The sequence below is a fragment of the Vulpes lagopus genome, chromosome 5 (genome assembly GCF_018345385.1).
Source record: "Vulpes lagopus strain Blue_001 chromosome 5, ASM1834538v1, whole genome shotgun sequence".
Classification (NCBI taxonomy): Eukaryota; Metazoa; Chordata; class Mammalia; order Carnivora; family Canidae; genus Vulpes; species Vulpes lagopus.
The window spans coordinates 100,132,667-100,158,541 of NC_054828.1; the positions used below are offsets into that span (position 1 = coordinate 100,132,667).

The 25,875-nt window shown below is 38.6% G+C and overlaps 1 protein-coding gene across 1 annotated transcript in view; it reads right to left on the bottom strand.

Annotated features, from left to right (window-relative positions):
- The window catches only part of EML4 (EMAP like 4), a 156,936-nt gene extending 139,121 nt beyond the window's left edge, over nt 1-17,815 (bottom strand). The window contains exon 1 of the mRNA XM_041757000.1: nt 17,501-17,815. Within this exon, the coding sequence (XP_041612934.1) occupies nt 17,501-17,525 (25 nt within the window). The 5' untranslated portion in view covers nt 17,526-17,815. The remainder of the gene's footprint in view (nt 1-17,500) is intronic.
- Between the last annotated feature and the right edge of the window lie 8,060 nt (nt 17,816-25,875).

The following is a 25,875-nucleotide window of genomic DNA, read 5'->3' on the forward strand; positions in this document are numbered from 1 at the left end:
TAAATAAAATCTTAAAAAAAAATTCCAAATGCTACCATTTCTTTCACCACTACTACCCAAACCCCAATTGTCCACGTCTTTCACCAGTACTCCTTCAAGAACCTCCTAAGACCTGAGGTTGTAGGGGTCTGGAAGGAGGGGACTTAAGGTAACAAGGTTTGGCAATAGAAGTAAGTAATTAGGTAACTCACACATAACTCAGTCTAAAATTTAAGTTTTACTACTCTTGTTCTCATTTTGGCAAGAATATCTCAACCTCAACACAGTTCTTCCCCCCACTCCCACCATTTATTTACTTACTTATTTAGGACTATATTCCCTATGTTGTACCTTTCATCCCTGTCACTATTTCCTAACAGGATGAGTTTTGTTTTTTTTTAAGATTTTATTTATTTATTCATAAGAGACACACAGGGGGAGAGAGAAGCAGAGACACAGGCAGAGGGAGAAGTAGGCCTCATGCAGGGAATCCGACGCAAGACTCGATCCCAGGTCTCCAGGATCAGGCCCTGGGCCGAAGGCAGCGCTAAACCACTGAGCCACCCGCGATGCCCTGGATGAGTTCTTTTAAAAGGAATCTTTCAGCTTTCATTTAACAAATCCTGTTGCTTTTCCCCTGTATTTCTAAATTTAAAATGAAACTGAATACTGATTCCAATTGTCAGACACACCACTGAAAAAATGAAGCCCAATTTTGATTTTTTAATGTGTCTTGTGATGTTGGTAACCAAGAAAATGGACTAACTGTTCTCTTACAGCTCTATATTTTAATTAAATAAAATTTACTGGTGAATTTTTTAAAAAGCCCTCATTCTCCAATATTCAACATAAGAGAATAGAAGCAAATAAATAAAAGTAGTGTGCTGTACTGGATTTTTGAAGGCATAACACTTGCTTCACCAACTAATTATATGATCTCAAACTAAGCCTCTTAAATATTATAGCTTCTTCACTTATAAAATAAAGATATTAATCCCTACTCTAACTCCTAAGATCATTAGTCAACCAAGAGATCATATTCTTGAAAGTAATTTTATTTTTTTTAAAGATTTTATTTATTTATTCATAGAGTCAGGGAGAGAGAGAGGCAGAGACACAGGCAGAGGGAGAAGTAGGCATCATACAGAGAGCCTGATGTGGGACTCGATCCAGGGTCTCCAGGATCACGCCCTGGGCTGCAGGTGGTGCTAAACCGCTGCGCCACCAGGGCTGCCCTTGAAAGTTATTTTAAAAAGTAAACTCTAAAATATAATATAAAACATTAACAATCATTGAGATATATCATTTTCTGTCAGTCTACAAAGTTTTAAAGTTAAATCTATTTTCTCTATATTATTTTTCAAATGTTAAAAAATTTTACTGAAATCTTTACCATACAGTTATAGTAATCAATACACTGATACTTAATGATAAACAGCAATGTATGGAACAGAAGAGAGTCTAGAAATAGTGACGAGTAGTCTATTGATTTTCAGCAAAAGTGCACCAAGGCAAATCAATGGGCAAAGGCAAATCTTTTCAATAAGTTGTGCTAGAACAAAGGATTATCAATGTGCAAATCTTAACTCCTATACTATACACAAAAATTAACTCTCAAGGGATCACAGACCTAAAAATAAGAACTAACCCAATTAACTTCAATAAGAAAATAACAGGAGAGAAACTGTAACATAAGAAATATATACTGGGGGATCCCTGGGTGGCGCAGCAGTTTGGCGCCTGCCTTTGGCCCAGGGTGCAATCCTGGAGATCCGGGATCGAATCCCACGTCGGGCTCCCTGCAGGGAGCCTGCTTCTCCCTCTGCCTGTGTCTCTGCCTCTCTCTCTCTCTCTGTGTGACTATCATAAATAAATAAAAATTAAAAAAAAAAAAGAAAGAAATATATACTGGTTTGATTTCTGCCTCCAGTTTTTGGCATAGAAATCTCAAAACCCTTAGAATTTTCTGAGTGATAAGGGTGAGAGGAGCACTTGGAGTAAGTAAGCAAAATTTCCTTAAATAGGATCCGAAAAAAAAAGTTGGATTTCACCAAATATGAACTTCTCACTCCTCAAAAGACACTGTTCAGTAAATGAAAAGTTTAGTTACAGTCCGGGCAAAAATATCTGCAAAGACAATCCAATTTTTAAAAAAATGAGCACCATGGGGGCACTGGGTGGCTCAGGCAGTTAAGTGGCTGCCTTTGGCTCAGGTCATGATCCCAGCGTCCTGGGACAGGCCTGCATCGGGCTCCCTGCTCAGTGAGGAGTCTGCTTCTCTGCTTCTTCCTCTTCCTCTGCACCTCCCCTCTGGTGAACTGGCAGATTAACTGGTGATACATTCATACAATGAAGTGTTCTTCAGCAATAAAAAGGAACAAACTGGAACACTCAACATGGAAGAACTTCAAGAGCATTTTGCTAAGTGAAAAGCACAAAAGATCAAAGATTTTAAGGTTATAGCTATATGAAATTCCAGAAAAGATAAAATAGAGTGATAGAAAGTAGATCAGTGGTTGCCAGTAACTGGGGGTAGAGAGTACAACTGCAAAGAGGTATGAGAAACTTTCTGGAGTAATGGAAATGTTCTACGTCTTGACTGTTGCAGTGGATACCCAGCTATATAAAATTTTCAAGGCTTACTGTGTACTTAAAATTAGCATATTTTATTATAGGTATAGTTCAATAAGGCTGATTTAAAAAAACAAATTTTGAGGCACCTGGGTGATTCAGTCAGTTAAGCATCCAATTCTTGGTTTCAGCTCAGGTCATGATCTCAGGATCATGAGATCCATCCATCAGGCTCCACACTGGGTGTGGGGCCTGCCTGAGGTTCTCTCTCTCCCCCTCAGCCTCTTCCTCAGCCCACTGTATCTCTAAAACAAAACAAAACCCCTGACATCTCAAAACTACTCACTCTTCTTTTTCACTAAAATCTAGGTATGATAATGAGGTGTTCCCCAATGTTTTAAAACAAATGACTGTGAGAATTTGCTATTAAGAATATATTTAGAGTAGCCTGGTTGGCTCAGTCAGTAGGGCATGTGACTTGATCGAGGTTGTGAGTTCAAGCCCCATGCTGGGTGGTACCTTAAAAAAAAAAAAAAAGTATTTTATTTGGTAACAAAATTGCCAAATTCCCAAAGGAACAGAGTAAAATTCCCAAAGGAACAGAGTACGCTCAGTTTTGAGGAAGTCCAATAAAGTCTGACAAAACACAAGACTGCCTTAGCCAGGGTTACACAAAATGTCAGTGATGAGGCAGGAACCTAGTAATAAGCAGAGGAAGAAAATTACTCTCAAAACCTGCTCTAAAGTGTCTAACAACACTTAGTTGTACAACTCATAGGAATCTATCTTTATCTTATCTGTTGGTTTTTTAATTCCCTCATTTTCCCTAGGGTATATGGTAAGTCAATATCTTATGATTTAAAAAAAGGGGGCGGGGGGATACTGAAAAGATCCACAGGAGATGCTCCAAAGTTGAAGCCAGGTGGTAGGGAAGGTTGGATACCAAGCTAAGAGTTTATCTCATAGAAACTGGAAATGATGTTTTTGAGCTGGGGATTGACAAAATATTAATATAATGAAATAATAATCTGGTGTCCATATAGAGATTAAATCAGAATAGGAAAAGATGAAAACCTGCTTATAGTGGGTCAGAACACTTAAAACTACATCAGTGGTTTTTAAACTACTGAAACAACTTCTTTGTTGCTGCCATGACAGTCATATCCTTACATGTTTCATCCAAAAAACATCTAATATCATCTTAATAGGTACTACTATTGAACAACTGTTCAGAGCACAGCAAATAGCCCAAACTGCTTTAAGTACCAAAGTAGGTGTTAAAGTCCGGAAAGAAAGAGGGCCACAAAGTGAAAGAGGTGACCTCATGCTTATCACACAACCCACTGTTTGCCTTCACCATCACTGCCACCCACAAACAGCTGTTTGGAGATCGCTGCATCCTGGGAATTCTCCTTAGTAACTGAACAGGAGTCCTGAATCTAGGCTGATAAACAGATAAATGTATAGTAATTAACCTGGTTAAAAAAAAAAAGATTTTATAAAAATACAATCAAATTCTTCTACAAGAAAAAATATTAAGACTGAAAGGAATACATGTCCAAATACTAGAAATTATTAAGCAAGCAATAAAACCTCAAATATGAAACAAAAATACAAATTAAGAATCCTGGAATGAACATCTAAGAAAGTATATATACTCCAAAACCCTATTATAAGATCAGATGCAGTGACTAATATGCATGGTAACAAAGCAGCCTTAGCACAGTTGTCAATGTTTTACCAATCTGTTTTTCATCCCCAAGATTACTTTTCTCTAAATTCATCTGACACAACCAAGCCCCACATAGGTCATATCACCATCTAGCCCACGAAAAAAAGGACAGTGTGTTTATAATTGACAATACAGACATCAATGTTTATACAGGAGTCATGACGTCCTACTGTGAATAATTAAATGAAATATGTTTATCATCTATCTCCTCTCACTATAATATAGGCTTCAATAGAGCAGTGGTATTTGTTTCTTTTGTTCACTGACATATTCCCAGTATGAAAACAATTTCTGGCATGTAGGAGTTGCTGAATAAATATTTGCTGATTTTCATTTTGGGAGCTATACTTAATTTCAGTCACCAAAAAGCTGTCACAGATATTACTATAATCACCATCCCCATGTAAAGGTTGTAATAACAGATTTATTCAATCTACTGAAGAGTTACACTTGAGGGCTTCTTCTTTTTTTTTTTTTTTTTTTAGGTTTTATGTATTTATTCATGAGACACACAGAAAGAGAGGCAAAGACATAGGCAGAGGGAGAAGCAGGCTCCCTGCAGGGAGTGTGATGCAGGACTTGATCCCACGACCTGAGCCAAAGACAGACGCTCAACCACTGAGCCACCCAGGTGACCCTTGAGGACATTTTTTAAAGCTGAAATTAGGATGTTTGGGTCCCAGAGAAAATCATTAATTTATGTAAAGTATCTGACATTGTTCCTGAAGTCAGACCTGAATAAAAGTGCCTTGACCTTGTTACCCCTTTTCAAAAAGTTATTCATGTGAACCAAATTTCTTGAAATGTAGTCCATAAAGTATAGCATCAATGACTATTTCCTAAAACAAGTATACAGAAGATCACAGACTTAATGATCACAGGACTCACTCTACAACAGAGACAAAGAAAAAGCAAATATCTTGGAAAACTACCACTCACATGGGTGACAGAGAGGACAGAAGTCATAGAATTTAACTGCCTTAAATTAGGCTGACCCCAGGAGAGCAGAGCTGGTAATGGTGGTGCTGGCTGAAAATTACAACCAAAGTGATCTCTATTGGTAGCCTGTCATTTTCTCAGGTATGTGGAAGAAGGGGGGTGGAGGGGAATATCATTCCTTTAAGCAATTTCCAAAAGCTGGGAGGGCCACTGTGTCCTGACCTCTATTTTTCTGTTTACAGTCTAAACAAAGAAATGCATCTGGAAAAACAAAACAAAAAACCAAAAACTCACAAAAACTAGATGGTGGAGGCTTAAGGGAGTCCCTCCATGTTTTCAAAGTGTCCTATACTTCTCATCACAATTTTTATTACTTTGCATTTTAAAAGCCTACAATATAAGCTCCATAAGGACTCTGTTTATAGCTGGAAGACTGCTGAGCACATACCAAGCATTCAGTAAATATTTCCTGAATAAATATGGTCTGAATCCCCCACAGAATTAAAAGCTTCATGAGAGCAGGGATTTCAAGTGTTTCATTCACCAAGTTTCCAATGCACTTAGCCAAAGTGTGATCCAAAGAAGCTAATCAACATCCATTTACTTAACAAATGTGTTTATGACCAGGAAACAAAAAAATAGGTGGTCTGCCTGAGACACTAACTCATACCCTTAGCCACTATAGTATGCACTAATAAACCAAAATAAGGAGTTTCACAGTGTACATACAATCATTAAGTCTCACAAAACTTTCAAGAATTCAAATACTAGTTACTTTCCCAATCATCTCCTTTACTCTAAAACTTTATTTCCCAACAATTTAAGTAATCCATAATACTAGATCATAAAATTTCAGAAATTGTTTATGCCAAAAACACATCCACACTAATTATAATTGGAGAGACTAAAGAAACAAAATGAATGCCAAGAGATACTCAAAGCAGTCAAAGAAAATCAAAGGCTATGCTTCAACTAAACTGAAAACAGGATATCCTTCAAAATTAAAAAAAAAAAAAAAAAAAAAAAAAAAAAAACCTCCTACTCATTCATCAATAGGATTCAGTTATAGCACTTTTTTGGAACAAATGGCTCAAAGAAAATTGCAAACAAATTTTGTCGTTTGCTCTGATGTGTCACTTAAACATCAGCATTCTACTATACTTGAATATTACCATAAGGTAGTCATCTCAAGACCAGCATGCAAAAGCAAAAGATGGTTTAGGAAAAATGTGAGACATCAACACTAAATAGTTTTGTTTTAAAACAGAAAGTCATCTCAACTTTAGGAAGTCATCAATTTTGGAAAGTCAGAAAAAGTGCATTCTCTGAAAAAAACTTAAAAAAGGAAAAAGTGCATTCTTAGGGATATGACAAATGTAATACAACATAATTTGACTCCAAAATATACTAACATCTCACTAGTATAGAGATTTATCTTAACAAACAACCCCACAAAAAGCAAAAGATAACCTTTCTTTTTTTTTTTTTTTTTTAGCAAAAGATAATCTTAACAGAAAGAAAATACTGGGAATATAAACAGTCTATAATTTAAAACATATATATATATATATGTAATCTCTTCACATTTGCGAACTAAAAAGTTCATGCATCTTATTAAGGTCCTTATTCAGAAGTCTATTAATTTTCTCTAAAGAACATCTGGGGCAGTCCGGGTGGCTCAGCGGTTTAGTGCCGCCTTCGGCCCGGGGTGTGATCCTGGAGACCCAGGATCGAGTCCTGCATCAGGTTTCCTGCATGGAGCCGGCTTCTTCCTCTCTGCCTGTGTCTCTGCCTCTCTGTGTGTCTCTCATGAATAAATAAATAAAATCTTAAAAAAAAAAAATCTGGTATCCTGTTATTCACGTATCACCAACATTAGCAATACTATGATCCTGTCCCTGTAGATGCTACATCATACAATTTAAACAAGCATTGGCACTGATCTCTGGATTCCTCTTTTTTTGAGATTCAAATCAATTCTTAAATATAAGTCAAACAAGCTTTGTTATCTCATCTCCCAGCCCACAACAGATTTAAAATTGGAAATCAAAAGAAAGGCAAGACTAGAAACAGTAACCAATCCAGAAACAATGAGCACTTCTAGAGCTTCAAGTACCATTTTGGGCCCAAAGGAATGACATTTAGAGAAACAGCTGACTGCAGAAATTGGAACAGGAAGGGGCTAAAAAAAAAAAAATTTTTTTTAAGTCCATCAGAAAGCGAGGAAGCCAGCAAAGACCACTATGATCAGGACTCAAGAGTCAGTCTGAAGATGCTTCCACACACCAATGATGGGAAAATCTGAGCATAAAAAAAGTAATGGCAACACACTGAAATACGTAAAATTACAAAATACTTAACTTTCAATTTAAGGAGTATACCGAAGTCCATGAAACACATTTTAAAAACACCAAATGATACAATTAGCATTGTATTAAACTCTACAGAACAAAAGGTCTGATTTTCTTGAAAAAATCGCAAAGAAAAAAAGAGAAGGGAAATAAACATATTAAAAGACCAGACACAGGGACACCTGGTTGGCTCAGTGGTTTAGCGCCTGCCTTTGGCCCAGGGCCTTTGGCCCAGGGCGTGATCCTGGAGTCCTGGGATCGATTCCCAGGTCGGGCTCCCTGCATGGAGCCTGCTTCTCCCTCTGCCTGTGTCTCTGCCTCTCTCTCTCTCTCATGAATAAAATAACAAAATATTTACAAAGTTTCAAAGCACCTCCTACAAAATACTTATTAATGACAAAAAAAAATTTTTTTTAAATGTTTCCACAGTGGACACCATCTTAATCAAATGATCAAAGTGGACATGACTAGTAATGGGACAAATCAAAGTTATGCACCATATGACAGGATGCAATGAGATACAAAACACAGCTTCACCTCTGTGGCATTTGTGCCAAGGATAGATGAATTAAATTAGGAGGAAATATCAAATTAAGGGACATTCTACAAAACAACTGGCCTGTAATCTTGCAAAGTACCAAGGTCATTAAACCCAAGAGAAACTAGGGAACAAATCCAGAACTAAAGAGACATGACAAGTAAATGCAACACTTGATTTTGAGCTGGATCTTTTTTGATATAAAAGACATTATTAAGTCAATCAGCAGGACACCTGGGTTGCTCAGTGGTTGAGCATGTGCCTTCGACTTAGGGTGTGATCCTGGGATCAAGTACCACATCAGGCTCTTCCCACAGGGAGCCTGCTTCTCCCTCTGCATGTGTCTCTGCCTCTCTCTGTCTGTCTCTCTCTCATGAATAAATAAAATCTTAAAAAAAAAAAAGAGAGAGAAAATGTGCAAAATCTGAATGGGTCTGATGATTAGATAGTATTATCAATATTAATTTCCTAGTTTCCTTGATTGTAGTATGGTTATGTAGGAGAATGACTTTGTTTATAGGATATACACACTGCAACATTAGCAGTGACAGGGCATCAGTTCAACAACTTAATTCTCAAATCATATGAGCACAAAGAAGACAGACGCCCCCACTACCTCTTGGACTACAGTAAAAGCTGCAACATATGCCTATAGTGGCAGCTAATGAGGTCAGGCAATAAATACCTGAAACCAGGCAGGTTAAAAGATAAGGACTGAGACTGCTTATCTGACACACCACTTAGTGAGTATACAGATCATCTGGAATGCAAGCCCACAGGGGCAAGATCATTCCACTTTTCAAGAGAAACCAGAGATCCAGATTTTTATGCGAAATTTCCCAATTTTTAAAACATTTAAAAGGGCCAAACAAAACATGTCTGTCGGCTAAATCTGAACCACAGCTGCCTCAGGCCCAAAGGCATGTTTCTCAAACTGAGGCCTAGGGATAAAAGGAAACCACATGATATACATGGAACATATTCTTACAGCCACAGTTTGATCCCCTGAGTTTGCCTCAAGTTTTCAGAGGAAACATTTCTATACTTTTAAAATGTTCTCCTTTAATCTGGAACATTCCACAGCCTTTCTGTGTCTTTTTAACATTAACATAAAAAAAAAAAACCCACAATCTTCCCACCATTTTAAAAAATAGGATGTTCCCCTATTTGGAGTTCAATGTTCCCTCATGATTAGATTCAGGTTATCCATTCCTGGCTGGAGTACTACATAAATGATGTGTTCTTCTCAGGGCATTACTTCCAGAGGCACACAATGTCCACTAGTGCTATTTATTTTGATCACATACTCAAAGTGCTGTCTGACTTCATCACCATAGTTTTTTTTGTTGTTGTTGTTTTGTTTTTGTTGTTTTTTTTTTACTTCCTTGCAACTAAAGAGCAATATATGGGAAGAGCAAACAACCTGCTCTCATCAAAATAATCCCTTAGATACAGTATCTATTCCCGTCTGGACCATTCTTTATTATAATGGTTGCAAAATAACCATATGAATTTTTAAGTTAAATAGACTCCAACTTTTGGCTATACTTCCAGATTCCTCAGGTGTAAGCACTCAGCCTCCTCTACTTTAGGAGCACCACAGTACTATGGTTTGAGTTCAAGACTAGAATAATCAGACAGAGCTTCCAGAAAAAACAAATGTACTGAGCCATGCCTTAAAGACTGGAATGATTTCAAACAGCTAATGAGGTGGAGAACCAGTCAAGACACAGCTTCATAAGGAAAGCAAAACAAAACAAAACGAAACAAAACAACACAGTGAATCCTTTTGCAAAGTAAAAAATAATACCACAGTCTATCAGTTTTATAAAACCATATTTCTACATACTGAATTTGCCTAAATTATACCGATTCTAGAACTGTAGATACATTTTTATTGCTATTTAACTATAGTCCAATCATTATACTCAGATCCTAAAAACTTTTCAAAAACAGAGAACATAATTCATTATAACTATTTCTTTTTTTTTTTCATTATAACTATTTCTGATTGTTCATCCACCTTTCCAGGTTGATACCAACTTTCTCATCTAGTCTCTCAAAGACTGGGATCAGCCACTAAGTGTGCATTTCACCTGACTGTAACTCACAGAAATAAATTTTACACTGCAACCTAAGGCAGTGTACAACTACACTGAACTTAAACTTAACAACTACAACTGAAATTAAAAGTTTCTTGAAGCAATATCATGTGAAGCACTGATATTTTATAATTTTTCTTTCTATTCTTTTTTTTTTTTTTTAAGATTTTATTTATTCATGGGAGACACACAGAGAGAGGCAGAGATACAGGCAGAAGGGAAAAGCAGGTTCCATGCAGGGAGCCTGATGGGTAACTCAATCCCAGAACCCAGGGATCATGACCTGAACCAAAGGGAGACAGACACTCAACCACTGAGCCACCAAGGTGCGTTGTCCTTTTTTTTTCTTTTCTTAATGTTGATCTTCACCCAAGATAAATTAATTTCTAAATCCATAATAATAATCATGCACAAGAGCTACATTTGAAAATACCCTAGAACCAGGCAAAGAATTTTAAAAAAATTTTTTTTTAATTTTTTATTTATTTGTGATAGTCACACACACAGAGAGAGAGAGAGAGAGAGAGAGAGAGAGGCAGACAGGCAGAGGGAGAAGCAGGCTCCATGCACCGGGAGCCCAACGTGGGATTCGATTCCAGGTCTCCAGGATGGCGCCCTGGGCCAAAGGCAGGCACCAAACCACTGCGCCACCCAGGGATCCCCAGGCAAAGAATTCTTTAGCAGATTTTTGTCTGTGACAAAATTTTCACTCATTTCAGGTAAAATGAGAAAAATAAGAACATGATGAGTAATTTTTTAAAGGATTCTATTCTCAGACTGTGTACAATAACTTTGTCTTCAAAAGCTCTTTTTTTTTTTTTAATGAAACAATGGTGAAAGTGAAGGTTGTACGTTGTCAATTATACATAGGTCCCCTAACTTTTTTTCCTCAAATTTTACTGGATCTAAAATATCCAATGTTGTGCTGTGAGATTTCAAAGATACATGAAAGTGTCAGCCCTTAATGGCTTTATAATTTGGCTGGAGACATAAGACTAATAATATTTTTAAGACTTGTCATAATTATTTCTACCTTATAAAAAGAAAGATTCTGTGATAAGTGCCCTAAGAATTCTTTTAGGTTAAAAGTTCAATATTTGGGGCTGGTAATGAAAGGGAACAAATAAGGAAGGGTTTTTAGAAAGGACACAATATTTGAGTTGGGCCTTGAGAGGTACTGAGAATAGTCACAGGGAGGACAAAGTGCCAACAAAATCTGGGGAACAAGAAACAGGTCGTTTTGGCCAGAACTTTTCAAGACTGTAGGAGATGATACTGGAGGACCTTGAAAATAAGGCTAAGGGGCACCTGGGCAGCTCAGTGGTTGAGCATCTCCATTGGCTCTGGTCGTGATCCTTGGGTCCTGGGATCGAGTCCCGCATCAGGCTTTGCACAGGGGAGCCTGCTTCTCTCTCTGCCGATCTCTGCCTCTATGTCTCGAATGAATGAATGAATGAAATAAAATAAAAACAAGGCTAAGGTGTTTGAATTCAGTCACCAAGGCAATGAAGCTAACAGAGCAAATGGCAGAACCAAAGCACTGCCTTAGAAATATTAACCTGAAGTCCTCCCTCCCTTATAAAATAAATTAGACAGGTGGAAATTCCTTAAGCTATACAATAATCCAAACACAGAATAGTAAATATTTAAACTATAGTGGCAGAAAAGGAAAATAAGGGATGAGAAAAGGTGACAAGAACTGAAAAGTCCCAGAAGACGTGTTAATGCGGTAGGCAAAAATGGCAAAGAACCAAACATGGTTCTGATATTTCAAGGCTGTAGGATATAGACAGTGGAAAATAAGGAAAAGAAGCTGATTTAGAGGAATCAATTCAGATTCAGGTATGTTATAGATGTGTGAGTGGACCATGAAGAGTCAGTAGTAGGACAGAGAAAAGAACATTGCACTCCATCAGAAAAATCTGAATTCAAATGAAAAAATGCATCCAAAAATAAACCTCTAGAATGCAAAATTGTATCTACAGTATGCTTTTTATGTTAAAATTAGACATTGGAAAAGCCTAAAAAGTTTATCAACATGTTAACATCAGCTGCATACAGATGAGCTTCTTCTGTATTGTTTTCACTGGATACAAATCCAACAAATCAGGCCTCCAACCAAAAAGAGGAGAAAGAAAAATAGATTCAAAAAGTCTTTTTTAGAAAAATCACAAACTCTCTGAACCTCAGGTTCTTCATCTATAAAAGAATAATTTCTTCTCTTTCAAGATTAGTGTACAGATTAAATGATATAAAGTACCTGTAAATTACAAAGCAATATGCAAAGTTAAGGCATTATAATAGTCTGAGAGAGCTAAACTACAGGACACGAGATCACACAGAGACACAGAAACTATAAATTTGGGGATCTTCCATACTGAGGTAATAGTTGAATAAATTGATTATAGATCTATTCTAAGCCTTAGAATCTTTCAAAATCAATACATCTTCCAAATTTCTTATGAATACTGAAGTTTTACATATTATAGAAATGCACTCATAGGGACACCAGGGTGGCTCAGCGGTTGAGCGCCTGGTTGAGCACCTGCCTTCGGCCCAGGGTGTAATCCTGGAGTCCTGGGATGGGGTCCCGCATCAGGCTCCCTGCACGGACCCTGCTTCGCCCTCTGCCTGTGTCTCTCATGAATAAATAAATAAAATCTTGAAAGGAAGAGAAAGAAGAGAAGAGAAGAGAAGAGAAGAGAAGAGAAGAGAAGAGAAGAGAAGAGAAAAGAAATGTACTCATGTACATAAAACTAAGACAGTACTTTTCCTACATGTTACTCAAACTTAAACATAAGGCAGAAAAAAGACCTAGTAATTTCATTCCCTGATATTTGGACTGCTAAATAAATTATTTCATTGTTTTAAAAGCCAGGCTCTACAGAGGTAAATTTAGCAATCTCCAAATGTTCCCTCTCAGAAGTTAGATGCTTTATACATAGCACAGCGTTCTAAATGGTGTTTCTCCCCTCTACTCCCATTTCTGGTACTTCACTTATGCTTAAACATTCTCTGGATATCTATTTAAAACCAGGTAGTAAACTCCTAAAGACAAGAAGCATGTCTTATATTTGTCCTTCCCATAAGAACAACCAGGCACAGTACTGGTCACAAAATAGGTATTAATCCACATACATGCTGAGAAATACTCTAACTCATGTGATAGATGTTGTAACGACCATATAAGAATTACTTCTCATTTCTTGTTATATAACTTAAGCCTATCTTAAGCCCCTCAAGAGACAACTAATAAATAATCTTACATGAGAAACATTACGGGATTAAGAATGCTTAAGACTAGATTAATACTTAAAAAATCATATACTGCATTTTTTTTTAAGAATGTGAGATGAGAAATCATAGTTCTAATACTGAAACCTTAAAAAGACTTTTTTTGGGACACATGGGTGGCTCCGTCAGTTAGACATCCGACTCTTCGTTTAGGCTCAGGTTAGGATCTCATGGGTCTTGGGATGGATTCCCACGTCTACTGCCAGCCCCGCACTCAGTGGGGAAGTCAACTTGAAAGATTCTCTCCCCATGCCCCTACCCCTACCCTCTAAAATAAATTAAAAAGTAAATAAACATTTTCTTAAAAGATTTTCTCAAAATATTTAACAAATGGGAGCACACTGATTCCATCTTGTTTGTTCAGATACCCTGTACCAAAATGTTATGTTTCTTATAGATACTACCCCTACAATTTCATTAATCACAATTTTTTAAAGATCTTATTTATTTATTTGAGAAAAAGAGAGCACTTGAGCATGAGGAGGGAGGTGCGAAGAGGGAGAAGCAGACTCCCCCACTGAGTAGGGAGCTCAATGCAGGGCTCAATGTCAGGACCCTGGCATCATGACCGGAAATGAAGGCTGACGCTTAACCTTAACCGTTTAACCTTAACTGACTAGGCCACCCAGGCACCCTCATTCATTACAATTTTCTTAAAAAACTTTTGAGTTTTGTTTTTCAAGTAACCTTTGGAACAGAAAGTTAATACTGATCTGGTTAACTACAGGCTTTCTTTAATGTAAAAGCACTGACAACCTCTAGGCTAATTCCATGATAAATGTCTCAAAACCAAAAAACATTATGAAAAAGATGCTAAAAAGACTAAGGATAAAATGCACCTTTTTGTCTGTGTGGTGATTTGATGGCAGGATATGAAGATAAAATTGTTTAGGGTACTCTCCTCCCCCTAATTTTTAAAAACTTGTTTCCAAAGCACTGCCTTTTTAAATTACCATAATCTGTGGACTAAAAGATACTATGCCTAAGGGAAATTCCATAGAACAAGCACCTGCCAGCCAAACTACCTAAAATTCATTTGCGGCAGAGACTAAAGCACCCTTTAGTTGTTTTTATGTAAAACAAAAGTAATACGACAGGTACACAATTTCAATGTGGCACACATAACATGACCAATCACCTAATCTCAGAAACCACTGCTCTCAATAATCTCAGAAACCACTACACGCAATTTTCATTTACACATCTTATAAAATGTATACAATAGTGTTTTCCTTATATAAACACTCAGCAATCACGGGCACAGTTTGAATTTTAAGTTTTCTACTTTACAAAATGATCCAGCATAAGATTCTCTTAAATAATCAGTTTCTCTAGAATCATTATTTATAAAGCACTTAACTTTTCTGCTTAGATAAATGAAGTTTTCTCACATTTCTTTTTTTGAGAACCCATCTGGCAAACAAAAGGAGATACACATGTATACTTCCTTGAGCATAAATAAATGCTTTCAATACTTGTGACCCCAGATGAACTTCACATGTTTTAGATTCCTGTTTAGTTTTAAAAACAGTTTCTAAACACCTTCTAGAATGCAAGTGCTTGCCTTTACATTCATAGCTTTCTTAATGATAAAATAAAGATCAATGTAACTCTAAGCTCTAGACTAATAAACTGCAGGGAACAGAAATAAGCAATCTGGCAAGAGCTAAGCAGAGCTCTGTTTAAAGACTACCAGTAAAATATACCAGCATCACCCTACCCCCCACCCTTAAGAGGTTTCAATTTAAGATGGGGCCTAGTTTTACTCTTATAAGGGGGACAGAAAGAGAAAGCACAAAGCTCCTACTTAAAACCATCTTCATTAGGAGCAGCTCCAGAAATAATACCAGGAACCATTTCTTTCCCTCTCTGATGACACAGGTTCCTCTCTTTAGAGACAGGCTAGGCATCTCCCCTGCAGCTGATCAATACCCTATCTACAGAAGTTTCATCCATTCAAGGATGGTGTCAAATGAATACAAAAAAACCCTAACGTTAGGGTCAGCTATAACTCTTTATGAAAAGTGGAGCCCCACAGCAATTCATCTTCCTCTCGGTTGCCTCAAGAATTGGATAAGAAGGGATAAAGTTATTTAACGTATATCTAACGTATATCTACGGTTTCGAAATAAACTTAAATTCCCCCAACTGGTGAGAAAGATTCTCTCAAAACACTTAAAGAAAATGAAGCCTTGCATAAGTCCTTGGAATCAACAGGAAAGAAGTAAAAGCTGATTTCTCCTTGGGTAGTGATCCCACCATTCCTAAATGCTGAGGAGCCGACTGTAATGTAATGATAGCTCAGTCCCATATCATCTCCAAATACACTCAATTTTTGCCCTAGTACTCTATCACCTCTTTGTGAATATACAGGACAAGTCTTTCAGTCCACTATGATTAGCGAATAAAGCAGGCACAAGGCAAAAAAAAAAAAAAAAGGCAATGAAAAATTGATGCCTCTTTAAAAGGAGCCAAGACTAAAACAACCTCACTATGTAAGGAATTATAAAACATCAAAGGTTAGATAATGGACAACAGGTGCCCTTGGGAGGAAAGAGTAACACTCAGATGTCTCCTATTTTAGGTTTCCACTCTCAAAACACTCTAATGTGTGTTTTTCTTATCTTCCCATAAAGGGTTAGGGCCAAAATTATGGTTTCTACTATTTAATACTACAATGGGTCCACTGCTCTTCAACTAACTTTTTTGACTTTAGATTTTAAAAATTCAACTAATCCCAATATGGCTGAATAAAGTATGGCCTATGGCCAGATCATGCACTGATCCATGCACATTAATCAACCAGGGATTTATTACCAAGAAATGCAAAACAAAGGCGTCCGAATACAAACTACCTCCACATAAAATACCGAAAATACAAATCCAGCAGCAGCAGGTATCACATAACTGCAGAATCAGCCAAAGCAGAAACTGTTTCTCTCACCATTATAACAGTTGAGCTCAATCTTTACTGTAACCAGATTCCAAAGGCCTCAAAGAATAGTAATTCCAGACACAGATTATAGGGCACTGAGTACTGAGTACCAGCCGCTAGTTCTGACTCCCTTAGCCAGTCACAAAATTTACTACCTTTATTCTGCTGAAAGGGAACACTGAAAGGATACTGCAGCCTACTTAATAACCTCTTCCATTCCACAAAGACAACATATTCCAAAAATGGAGAATCCTTTCTTTCCCTAACAGAGGCCCCCTTTCCTATGGATTCACTGGGCACAATTACTTCTTCCCAGCATGCTCACAGAGCTAGAGAATACTTCTGCTTTCACTCTTCTTTTAAAGAGGGTCCCCCAACACAGATGCACCTCTTCCCTTCCTATATTAAGCGAATGATGCTTCAGTGCTCCTAGTTCTCTCCACCACTGCAAAATGTTCAGAGAAGTGGAAGGAGAGAAGGGAAGTTATCAGACACTTTGAGAGGTACTTCAAAGTAGTCTCCAAATTTAAAGTGAAGACTGGGGGCGGGGGGTGCCCCTTCCTGAAGAGGGAATGGGGGTTCTTACCCCAAGAAGGGCCCCTCTGCGTGGGTAAGGGGTGCCTCCACTCTGAAAGAGAGCTCAGTTATGAGGAAAGGGAGAAGAGTGTCGTGCCCTGAAGAGGTCAAGGTTTCAGAAAGGGGTGCCCCAACCCTAAAAGGTGGGTCTGTGGGGGGAGCCGCGAGTGTATGGAAAGGGGTGTACCAGCTGTTGGGGGGGGGGCCTCTCCGAGAGGGGGTTTCCACTCTGCGGGAAGGAGGGCCCTGCACTGAAGGGGACGCCGGGAGGAAGGGAGGGTCTTGCTGAGGAGGACTGGGCATGGGGGGAGGGGTCCTGAGTGCACCGGAGCCAGCAGAGGGGCGGCAGCCTCGAGGGGAACATGTGCGGTGCAACTACTACCATCCCCAGGGGCAGGGTGGAGAGCAGGGCCTGGGCTGTGTGTGGAGAGAACGAGACTCCCACCCCGCGAAGAAGACGGACGACTCCACAGCCGTACTCACCGAGGCTGCCGGCGAAACCGTCCATCTTGCGGGGAAAGCGCCGGGCTCCGGGCTCAGCGGGGCGGGCACTTCATTCAGCGGACCGACACAGCGGCCGACGCTGAGCCTCACCCGCTCGCTCTGTAGGTCGCCCGGCTCGGCTCCTAGCCCCCGCCTCCGTCGTCCGTCCGTCCGCCCCGGGGCAGTCAGCCACAGCCGCCCGGGCCACTTCCCCGTCAGGTTGAGAGCCGCGCCGCTCCGCCGCCTGCCCGGCCTCCCTCCCAGGCAGCAGCCGCGAACGCCGCGCCGCGCCCCGCCCCCGCGCCCGCGCGCAGCGGTAGCCCCGCCCCCGCGCACGCCGTCACGCTTCCGACTCCGCCTCCCACGTGATTGCACGGAGGCGTGGTCTTGCCGACCCTTCCCTCTCACCTTGCTTCGGCCCCGGAGTCCGGCCGCCTTGCGTTGGAGTGGTGGCTGCGCTTGCGCAGTGGTTCTGCGGAGGGCCTGGGACTTGGGTGTTGAAGCTGGTGCGGAATGGGTCAGGATGGGGTTGGCCTCTGGTCTGAGTTTCTCAGGAGCGTCGAGGGATTCTCGCTCGTAGCCCCCAGGGAGGCTGCGGAGGCCCATTGGAGGTCAAGCCCAGACCCCTCACACATAGACGATTGTCACCCGTTGTGTCCTACGAGGACACCACGGAGGCAACCAAGTGCGGGGAGGACTCCCTTCCTCCCAGGTTCTCCCTCTACCCTAGTAGGGGATGTATCAAGGGTAAGTCTAACTAACTCAAGGGTTCAGGAGAGACTGGAAGCAAGGAGTCTTCCAAGACTTCATCTTGCCTCCTCTTTAGGAAGACCCAAGACTTCATCTTGCCTCCTCTTTAGGAAGAGCACTGAGCCTTAGGAAGGACCTGCCCTGCCCAGGGTCATGGAGCCTGGTAGAAGCAGAGCTAGAACTCAGGCTTGCTTACTCCCCTTGGTGTTCTTTCCACCAGAGATGCAAAGCAATCCCTTATAGGGAATATAATAGGATTGCCCACTAGAGAATTATAGCAAAGAATTTTCATGAACTAAGCCTGAGTTCTCACCCCAACTCCATGTGACTCAGTAGGTGAGCCTCAAGTCACTAAACTGCTCTGGAACTAAACATTATTCATTTGCAAATGGAATGACTGGACTTGTAACCAAAGCATATACATATACACAAACTTCATCAGCCTCCTCCCTTCCCCACTCACCCCTATTCTCCATCCTTTTTTTTTTTTTTTCTTTTTTTTCCTTTTTTTTCTCCATCCTTCTAAAGACCTTCCGGTGGTTTCCAAAGTTCCTTTTGGGACTTGGTTGTGTGGATCGGAGTAATAAAGAAGAGAATTGTAAAGGTGCTCATGAACCAAATTGATGTAAACAGTAATTAATAGCCGAGTTAGGGGGATCCCTGGGTGGCGCAGCGGTTTGGCGCCTGCCTTTGGCCCAGGGCGCGATCCTGGAGACCCGGGATCGAATCCCACATCAGGCTCCCGGTGCATGGAGCCTGCTTCTCCCTCCGCCTGTGTCTCTGCCTCTCTCTCTCTCTCTGTGACTATCATAAATAAATAAAAATTAAAAAAAAAAAAAATAGCCGAGTTAGGGAAGAATTAAGAGTCATTCTAGACCAGTTGCAGGAGAAAGGAACAAACTGAAGAATGGAGATGAGAAAGATGAGGTTAGCAATTATCATAATGACAGGGACTTAGAATTAGTTAAAAGGATTGTTAAATATTTTGTTTCTATCCTGCAGCATACTTCTCCCCCCCCCCCCCCGTGCCTCTTTAAAAATCTGTAAATCTAAATTACTCTTCATGTCTTTTTTGGATATCAGCCCTGTATGTCTTCTGAATACCATACCATGTGGAGACAAGCCATAAGGCAGCCAAGATAAATTGAGGTTACAGACTAAATGGTGTCCAGAGTTTCCTTCTGTTTCAAAATTAAATTATTTACCCAAACTTTCCTCTACCATGAGCATTTTTATATCTGTAAGTTTCTATGAAGTCTAACCATTTAATGTTTGAGAAGGCCTCAAATCTGACAGCTACTCTTCTGTGTCTGCATGCAACACCCTCTGCTTTAGGTTAATTAAGAACTTCCATTGATATACTAAATACATATATATTTTTTTTTAATTCAGAGAAGGATCCACATTTTGTGGGACCTGAAACTCTTCCTATTTGTTGAGCCCTTCTAAAAAAAACAGACACAAAATTAGGTTAAATGAAGTACTTACTTAGATGCAGAAAAGAAATAACAATAGGTTACACATTTTAAGAAGACTGCAAATACTACAAATGTTACAAAATCAAGAAACAACATTCAATTAACTGCCCAACATAACTCCAATATTTTTTATTAAATTTCTCGATTGAATACTCTGATTATTTTTTCATATGACAATGATTATTTTTTCTTAATAGATATCTTTTACTGGAATTCTGCTATATGACAGGTGTTTCATATATAATACCTATTATATCCAGGTGTTTTATGCCTAACTCCATTCCAGTGTTACATCAAGCCTATGAGGTCAGTGTTATGAATATGACAGTGGTTTTTAAATAACTTTCTAATAGGATAAAAAGATAACTTAGTTTTTCCTCTAGCACTGTTGATCAAATTTGTCTTTATTATTGGGATATAGTTGGAATGCATAAAAAAACTGCTTTGCACATATAATAAAGCTGTTTGTAGCACTGCTGCAGGAATTCTGATTAATTCTATTTCACCTGATTCCCATTTTAAAAAAAGAAAATAAATAAAATGTATGGTGAATTTTAAATTATGCATACTGCATTGTTGAGTATATTCCTGATAGGACAGAACTTCTATTTTGTTTGACATCAGTGACAACCATATATATATATATATATATATATATATATATATATATACATATATATATATAATATTTATAATGATTAGAGAATTTTCTGTAGGCTAGCTTCTAGCTTTTTATGTTTCAAACCTTACTTCTCCCGTAAGACTACACACACTTCCAGTGCTAGCCATATGTTCATAATATTTTATGATCCCTAGCCCTACCACTTCCATGATAGGATGCTGGGTTCCTGGAATCTATTGCTAAACAAAGACAGCCAGCAATAATTTAATTAAATGTAAGTGACTGTAACCCATGAAAGCATCTCATTAAGCCTGAAATTAAATGTATCTCCAATTCAACTTTCTATTAGCTAGATACCTAAAATATCCAAACCCACTCCAATACCACCTAACATAATGGTAAATGTGACAAAGAAGAGATTGTAGTGGAAAGACACACTTTCCTAGAGCCTTGGAAGAGACCTCTAGAGCCTAAGTTTCGTTAACTTCATGATTAATCTGCCTCTGATTCAGTTAGTTTTTTTAAGAGCTCATACATGAGAGAGAGAGACAGAGAGAGACAGAGAGAGAGAGAGAGAGAGAGAGAAGAGAGGGGAGAGGCAAAGGGAGAGGTTGAGAAAATCTTTTTTCTTTTTAAAGATTTTATTTATTTATTCATGAGAGACACAGAAAGAGAGGCAGAGACATAGGCAAGAGAGAAGCAGGCCCCCCACATGGATCCTGGAACTCTGGGATCACGCCCTGAGCTGAAGGCAGATGCTTGACCACTGAACCACCCAGGCTGAGGTTGAGAGAATCTTAAGCAGTCTCCATGCCCAGCTTAGAGCCTGACATGGGGCTAGATCCCACGAACACAAGATCATGACCTGAGCTGAAATCAAGAGTTGGGCACTTAACTGATAGAGACGCCTAGGCACCCCTCGGTTACTTTTATTTTTAAAAAGTAACCCATGCTCATCCTAACTCGTGAGGCCAACAACAACAACAATAACAATATATATGTGTATATATATATATATATTTAATTATAAATATAATTTTAAATATATATAAATATAAATATATATTAATATATATAGGCAAAAACAGGAAAAAATGAAATAAATGCTCATACAGATAAAGGACAACTAGGAAGAGAGATATAGCAATCATTCATCCACAGTAATTCCAGAATGCTGAGATAAGCATTATGAAGGGCAAGAAAAGTACTCCATTAAATCTTACTCTTCTTTCCAAGGAATTTCCTTGTCCATTGTACTCCATGGTCACTGGCTTTGCTATTTTACTAGAGGGTGTTGAGGAATACACCTTCCTTATAGGCTGTTCAGCTCACTTCTTACTGGTGCAAATATGAGATTCAAAGGTTATTTCCATCTCAAATAATCAAAGGATTTCTTTGAGAACATGATTACCTCAAAAACTTGGTAGGCTTCTAATCCATTTGCTTCCAGTCAGCAACATATGCCAATAGCAACACCCATACTTCTTTTCTACAAATAATTCTCAAGCATGATTTATGTCTTTGCTTTCCTTCCCCAGTTCTTCTCTCTCTCTGAATTTAATGGAGGGCTAATTCGACTTGGATAGGACAACCACACTCTTAATCAGATAATTGTAGTCTGGATCTAAATGGACCTTTTTACTCAAAGGTATTTAATATTTTGTTTCCTATCTGGTTATCTAGAAGTAAGTAGTCAGCTTTCTAATATTTTTGCTTCCAAATTTCTGGACTTCTCTAATTCTTTTTTATTTCTGTTTCCAAATCAGCTTATTCTTGCTTGACTTTTTCTCTTTCCTGCAATGCTTTACTAAAGTTAGCAAATAGCATACAACACACATTATTACTCTTTCCAAAAATTTCCTCTAGAGCTATGGGCTTACTAGGCAAGTAGTGTGCTACCTTCCATGTTGCATAAGCAAAGGTTGTAGCAAATCTTTTTGCCCTGACATAACAAGCTCTCAAGTAATTCAATATTTGTTTTCACACCATCTCCAACCTAACTATGAATTCAAGATCACCTGTTTTAGTTCTTTTTTTCCCTACAGCACTTTTTTCCCTACAGCATTCAACTCAAAGCTTTCTTTTTCTGTGTTAGTCAAGATAAGCTAAGTGCTATTACAAACAATACCCAGATTTCAGTTAGCTTAGTATGATAAAATGTTTTCACTCCTATTAGTACCCAATGCAGATCATCAGGGGACTCTGCTCCATGAAGTCATTCAAGGATCCAAGCTTCTATCTTGAACTCCACTCTTTTCAGCTAGTGATTAGGAGTAATAGTGGAAGAACACAAAAGATCAATTAAGAAGCTTTTATGTTCCAGGCATAGAAGTGTGTCCACCACTTTTATCCACAGTCTATGGGCCACATCTTATATCTTAATTGCATGACTGCACTTAACTGCAAGGAAGGCTAGGAGGTACAGCCTAACTGTGTAAGCAGAAGAAAAAAAGAAACATTTTGGTGACAACTAGCCAAATAGTTCCTGCCACACTTCTCTTCATAGCTCTTATCAGAGTTATAATTTTTCATTTACTTGAGCAATTACTCAATAAGCATTTCACTCATTACATTGTATACTACAGGGAGAGCTTTTAGAATATAGGAGAGGTAATACATCCCAGTGGTTATGAGTGCAGGCTCTGAGATCATACAGTTTAGATTCAAATCCCAATGCTACCACTTAGTGGCTATGTAACACTAGCTCTTGCCTCAGTTTTTTCTTCTGTGAAATGAAGATGATAACATTTCTACTTCTTAGAGTTACTGAGAGGATGCAATGAGATAATACATGTAAAGCCCTTAGAACAGGGCCACTAAGTTGTAAGTATTCAGTAAGTATTACCTGCTGTTATTATAAGTGGGCTTGTGTTGTGCCTATTTTTGCTTAAACCATTGTATACTCAGTGCCTATTACAGAGAAGCTGGTCAATAAATATTTATTAATATTGGACAAACATAGATGAACTCTAGTCAGTCTAAATATATTATTCAACAACCAATGCCCAACTATTTTAAAGCAGCCAGGATTAACTTTTCTGTTTTATATTTATCAAATTAGATCTGACAAACTGTTTACTAATGCCATAATAAAGTAGAAGATTGACCATCAAATCCCTCAAAATAAAAAACATAACTATATATTATCATCAAACAAGCACACTTAAAAATCCAAATATACTATACAATTACCAATTATTGGGAGGCTATTTAGATTCTTCAAAGGATTTATCTTTAGCTAATTTTCATTACAGAACTCCCCTTACCCCCTCACTGTGAGCCCCTTAAGTGCAATTTAATTCACATAAATTTTCCAGGAGTCCACTTTGCAAAGAGCTAAGTATAGCTATATCAAATAATACAAGTTTAAAACATTCTCTTCATATGAAGAACCTTGACTGTGCATAGTTACCTTCCCCTCTATGTCAAAAGTGAGTTTATAGTGGGATGAGTTTCAGAATACTTTTATTTTTTTTTAAAGATTTTATTTATTTATTCATGAGAGACATACAGAGAAAGAGAGGCAGAGATACAGGCAGAGGGGGAAGCAGGCTCCATGCAGGGAGGCCAATGTGGGACTCAATCCCAGGTCTCCAGGATCAGGCCCTGAGCTGAAGGCGGCACTAAACCGCTGAGCCACCCGGGCTGCCCCTAGAATACTTTTAAAAATACATAACACATATTGTCAAAGCCTTGACCTGAGTTTTTTGTTTTTGTTTTTTAAAGATTTTATTCATTTATTCATGAGAGACACAGAGAGAGAGAGAGAGGCAGAGACATAGGCAGAGGGAGAAGCAAGCTCCATGCGGGGAGCCCAATGTGGAACTCCACATCAGGGACTTAGGCCCTGAGCCAAAGGCAGACGTCCAACAGCTGAGCCACCCAGGCGTCCCTTGACTTGATTTCTGAAGAAAAATAAAAAATTCCTACACCGGTTTCTTTGTTTGGCTCTCATTAGCTAGAGGACCTTGAAAGATAACTATAAACTCTTTCTGGCGTCTCAACTTTTTCTCTCTCAGCGTCAGTCAAGAATACGTTGTTAGTGGTCTCCTGTGTCGTTGGTGTGGATCCAACAGCTCTTCAAGGAGTCACATTGCATGAGGGTTGAGTTGACGGCTCTCATGCATGATCTGTAAACCCCGAGACCAAACTTGAGGGTTTTCTGTGTGTCCTCTAGGTTTTTCATTTCACTTTGCTGTGGTACCGTAACTCCATTTACAGCCAAATCAGTTTCGTGATGTTTAAAACTTTTTCTGATGTCACATGGAGGAAAGGAACAAAAGTTTTTACAAAGTAATAAAAGTTAAAACTGAGCTGTTTAGATGACGCTGTTTTTACCTGTCTGTTCTTGTCCGAAAGTGACATATTCCCAGGAAGAAGAGGAAGGTTCCACTTGGTTCCTTAAATCGCCAAAAGCCCCAGCTCAGATTTTACCCCCTACCCCCAAATGCTTGTGACATTATTTCCTGGTTGGTTGATGCCAAGACATCCTTTTAATGGTTAGAGAGGATCAGTTATTTAAATGATTTCATATCAGTGTTGTATTTGTGGTTTTCCAATAAAACAACCTTCAGGGGAAAAAAGTGTCAGTCAAGAATAGACATAAGAATAATGAAGGGTGTTTTATTTTGTTTTTAGTTTTTCTTAGATATGTTGGGCTTTCCACTCTTTTTATTTTGTTGTCTTAAGGTTATTTTATTTTATTTATTTTTTTAAGATTTTATTTATCTATTCATGAGAGACACAGAGAGAGAGAGAGAGAGGCAGAGACACAGGCAGAGGGAGAAGCAGGCTCCATGCAGGGAACCTGACATGGGACTCGATCCTGGGTCTCCAGGATCAGGCCCCTGGCTGATAGCGGCACCAAACCACTGAGCCACCCAGGCTGCCCTTAAGGTTATTTTAAGACTAAATTCTATAGTCACAGAATTGTGTAGAGTATCCACCTGAGCTTATGTGTGATGGAGAATAAAACTAAATTTTTTTTGGAAAAAAAAAAAAGCTTCTTTATTTTAATTATATGTTTAACGTAAGCAGTGTATGAAAGAGCTCTAAAATCTGTAAGAAGTTAAATGGCAGGGTTGTTCTAGCTTCTAACCATAAAGAATGGTTAACTGGATAACTGGATAAGAATTGGTTAAATGGATGGATAACTAAAACTATTGCAGGAGAAAAAAACAGTGTGAAAGGATATACCCCAAAGTGTTAAAAAGTAATTGCCTCTAGGAAATAAAATTGAGTGGAGGAAGGCAAAGGTAGTCTCTCTTCAGGGGGATTTTACTTTTATATTATTTTAATGTCATTAATGTGTTTTAATTTTTTAAACCACTAATGATGCAAAAACAAAAAAAAGGATTTTTTAAAATTAATATGCAGTGCATATTAATTCACACACTCACCCACAAACTGTATCTGTAGAGACTGGTTTAAAATAGCATGCTTATTAAATAATTGTTTTACCAATCTTGGCATGATTATTATCTTTCACCTAAGACTTTCCAGACTTGCTGACCTCAGAAAAGAAT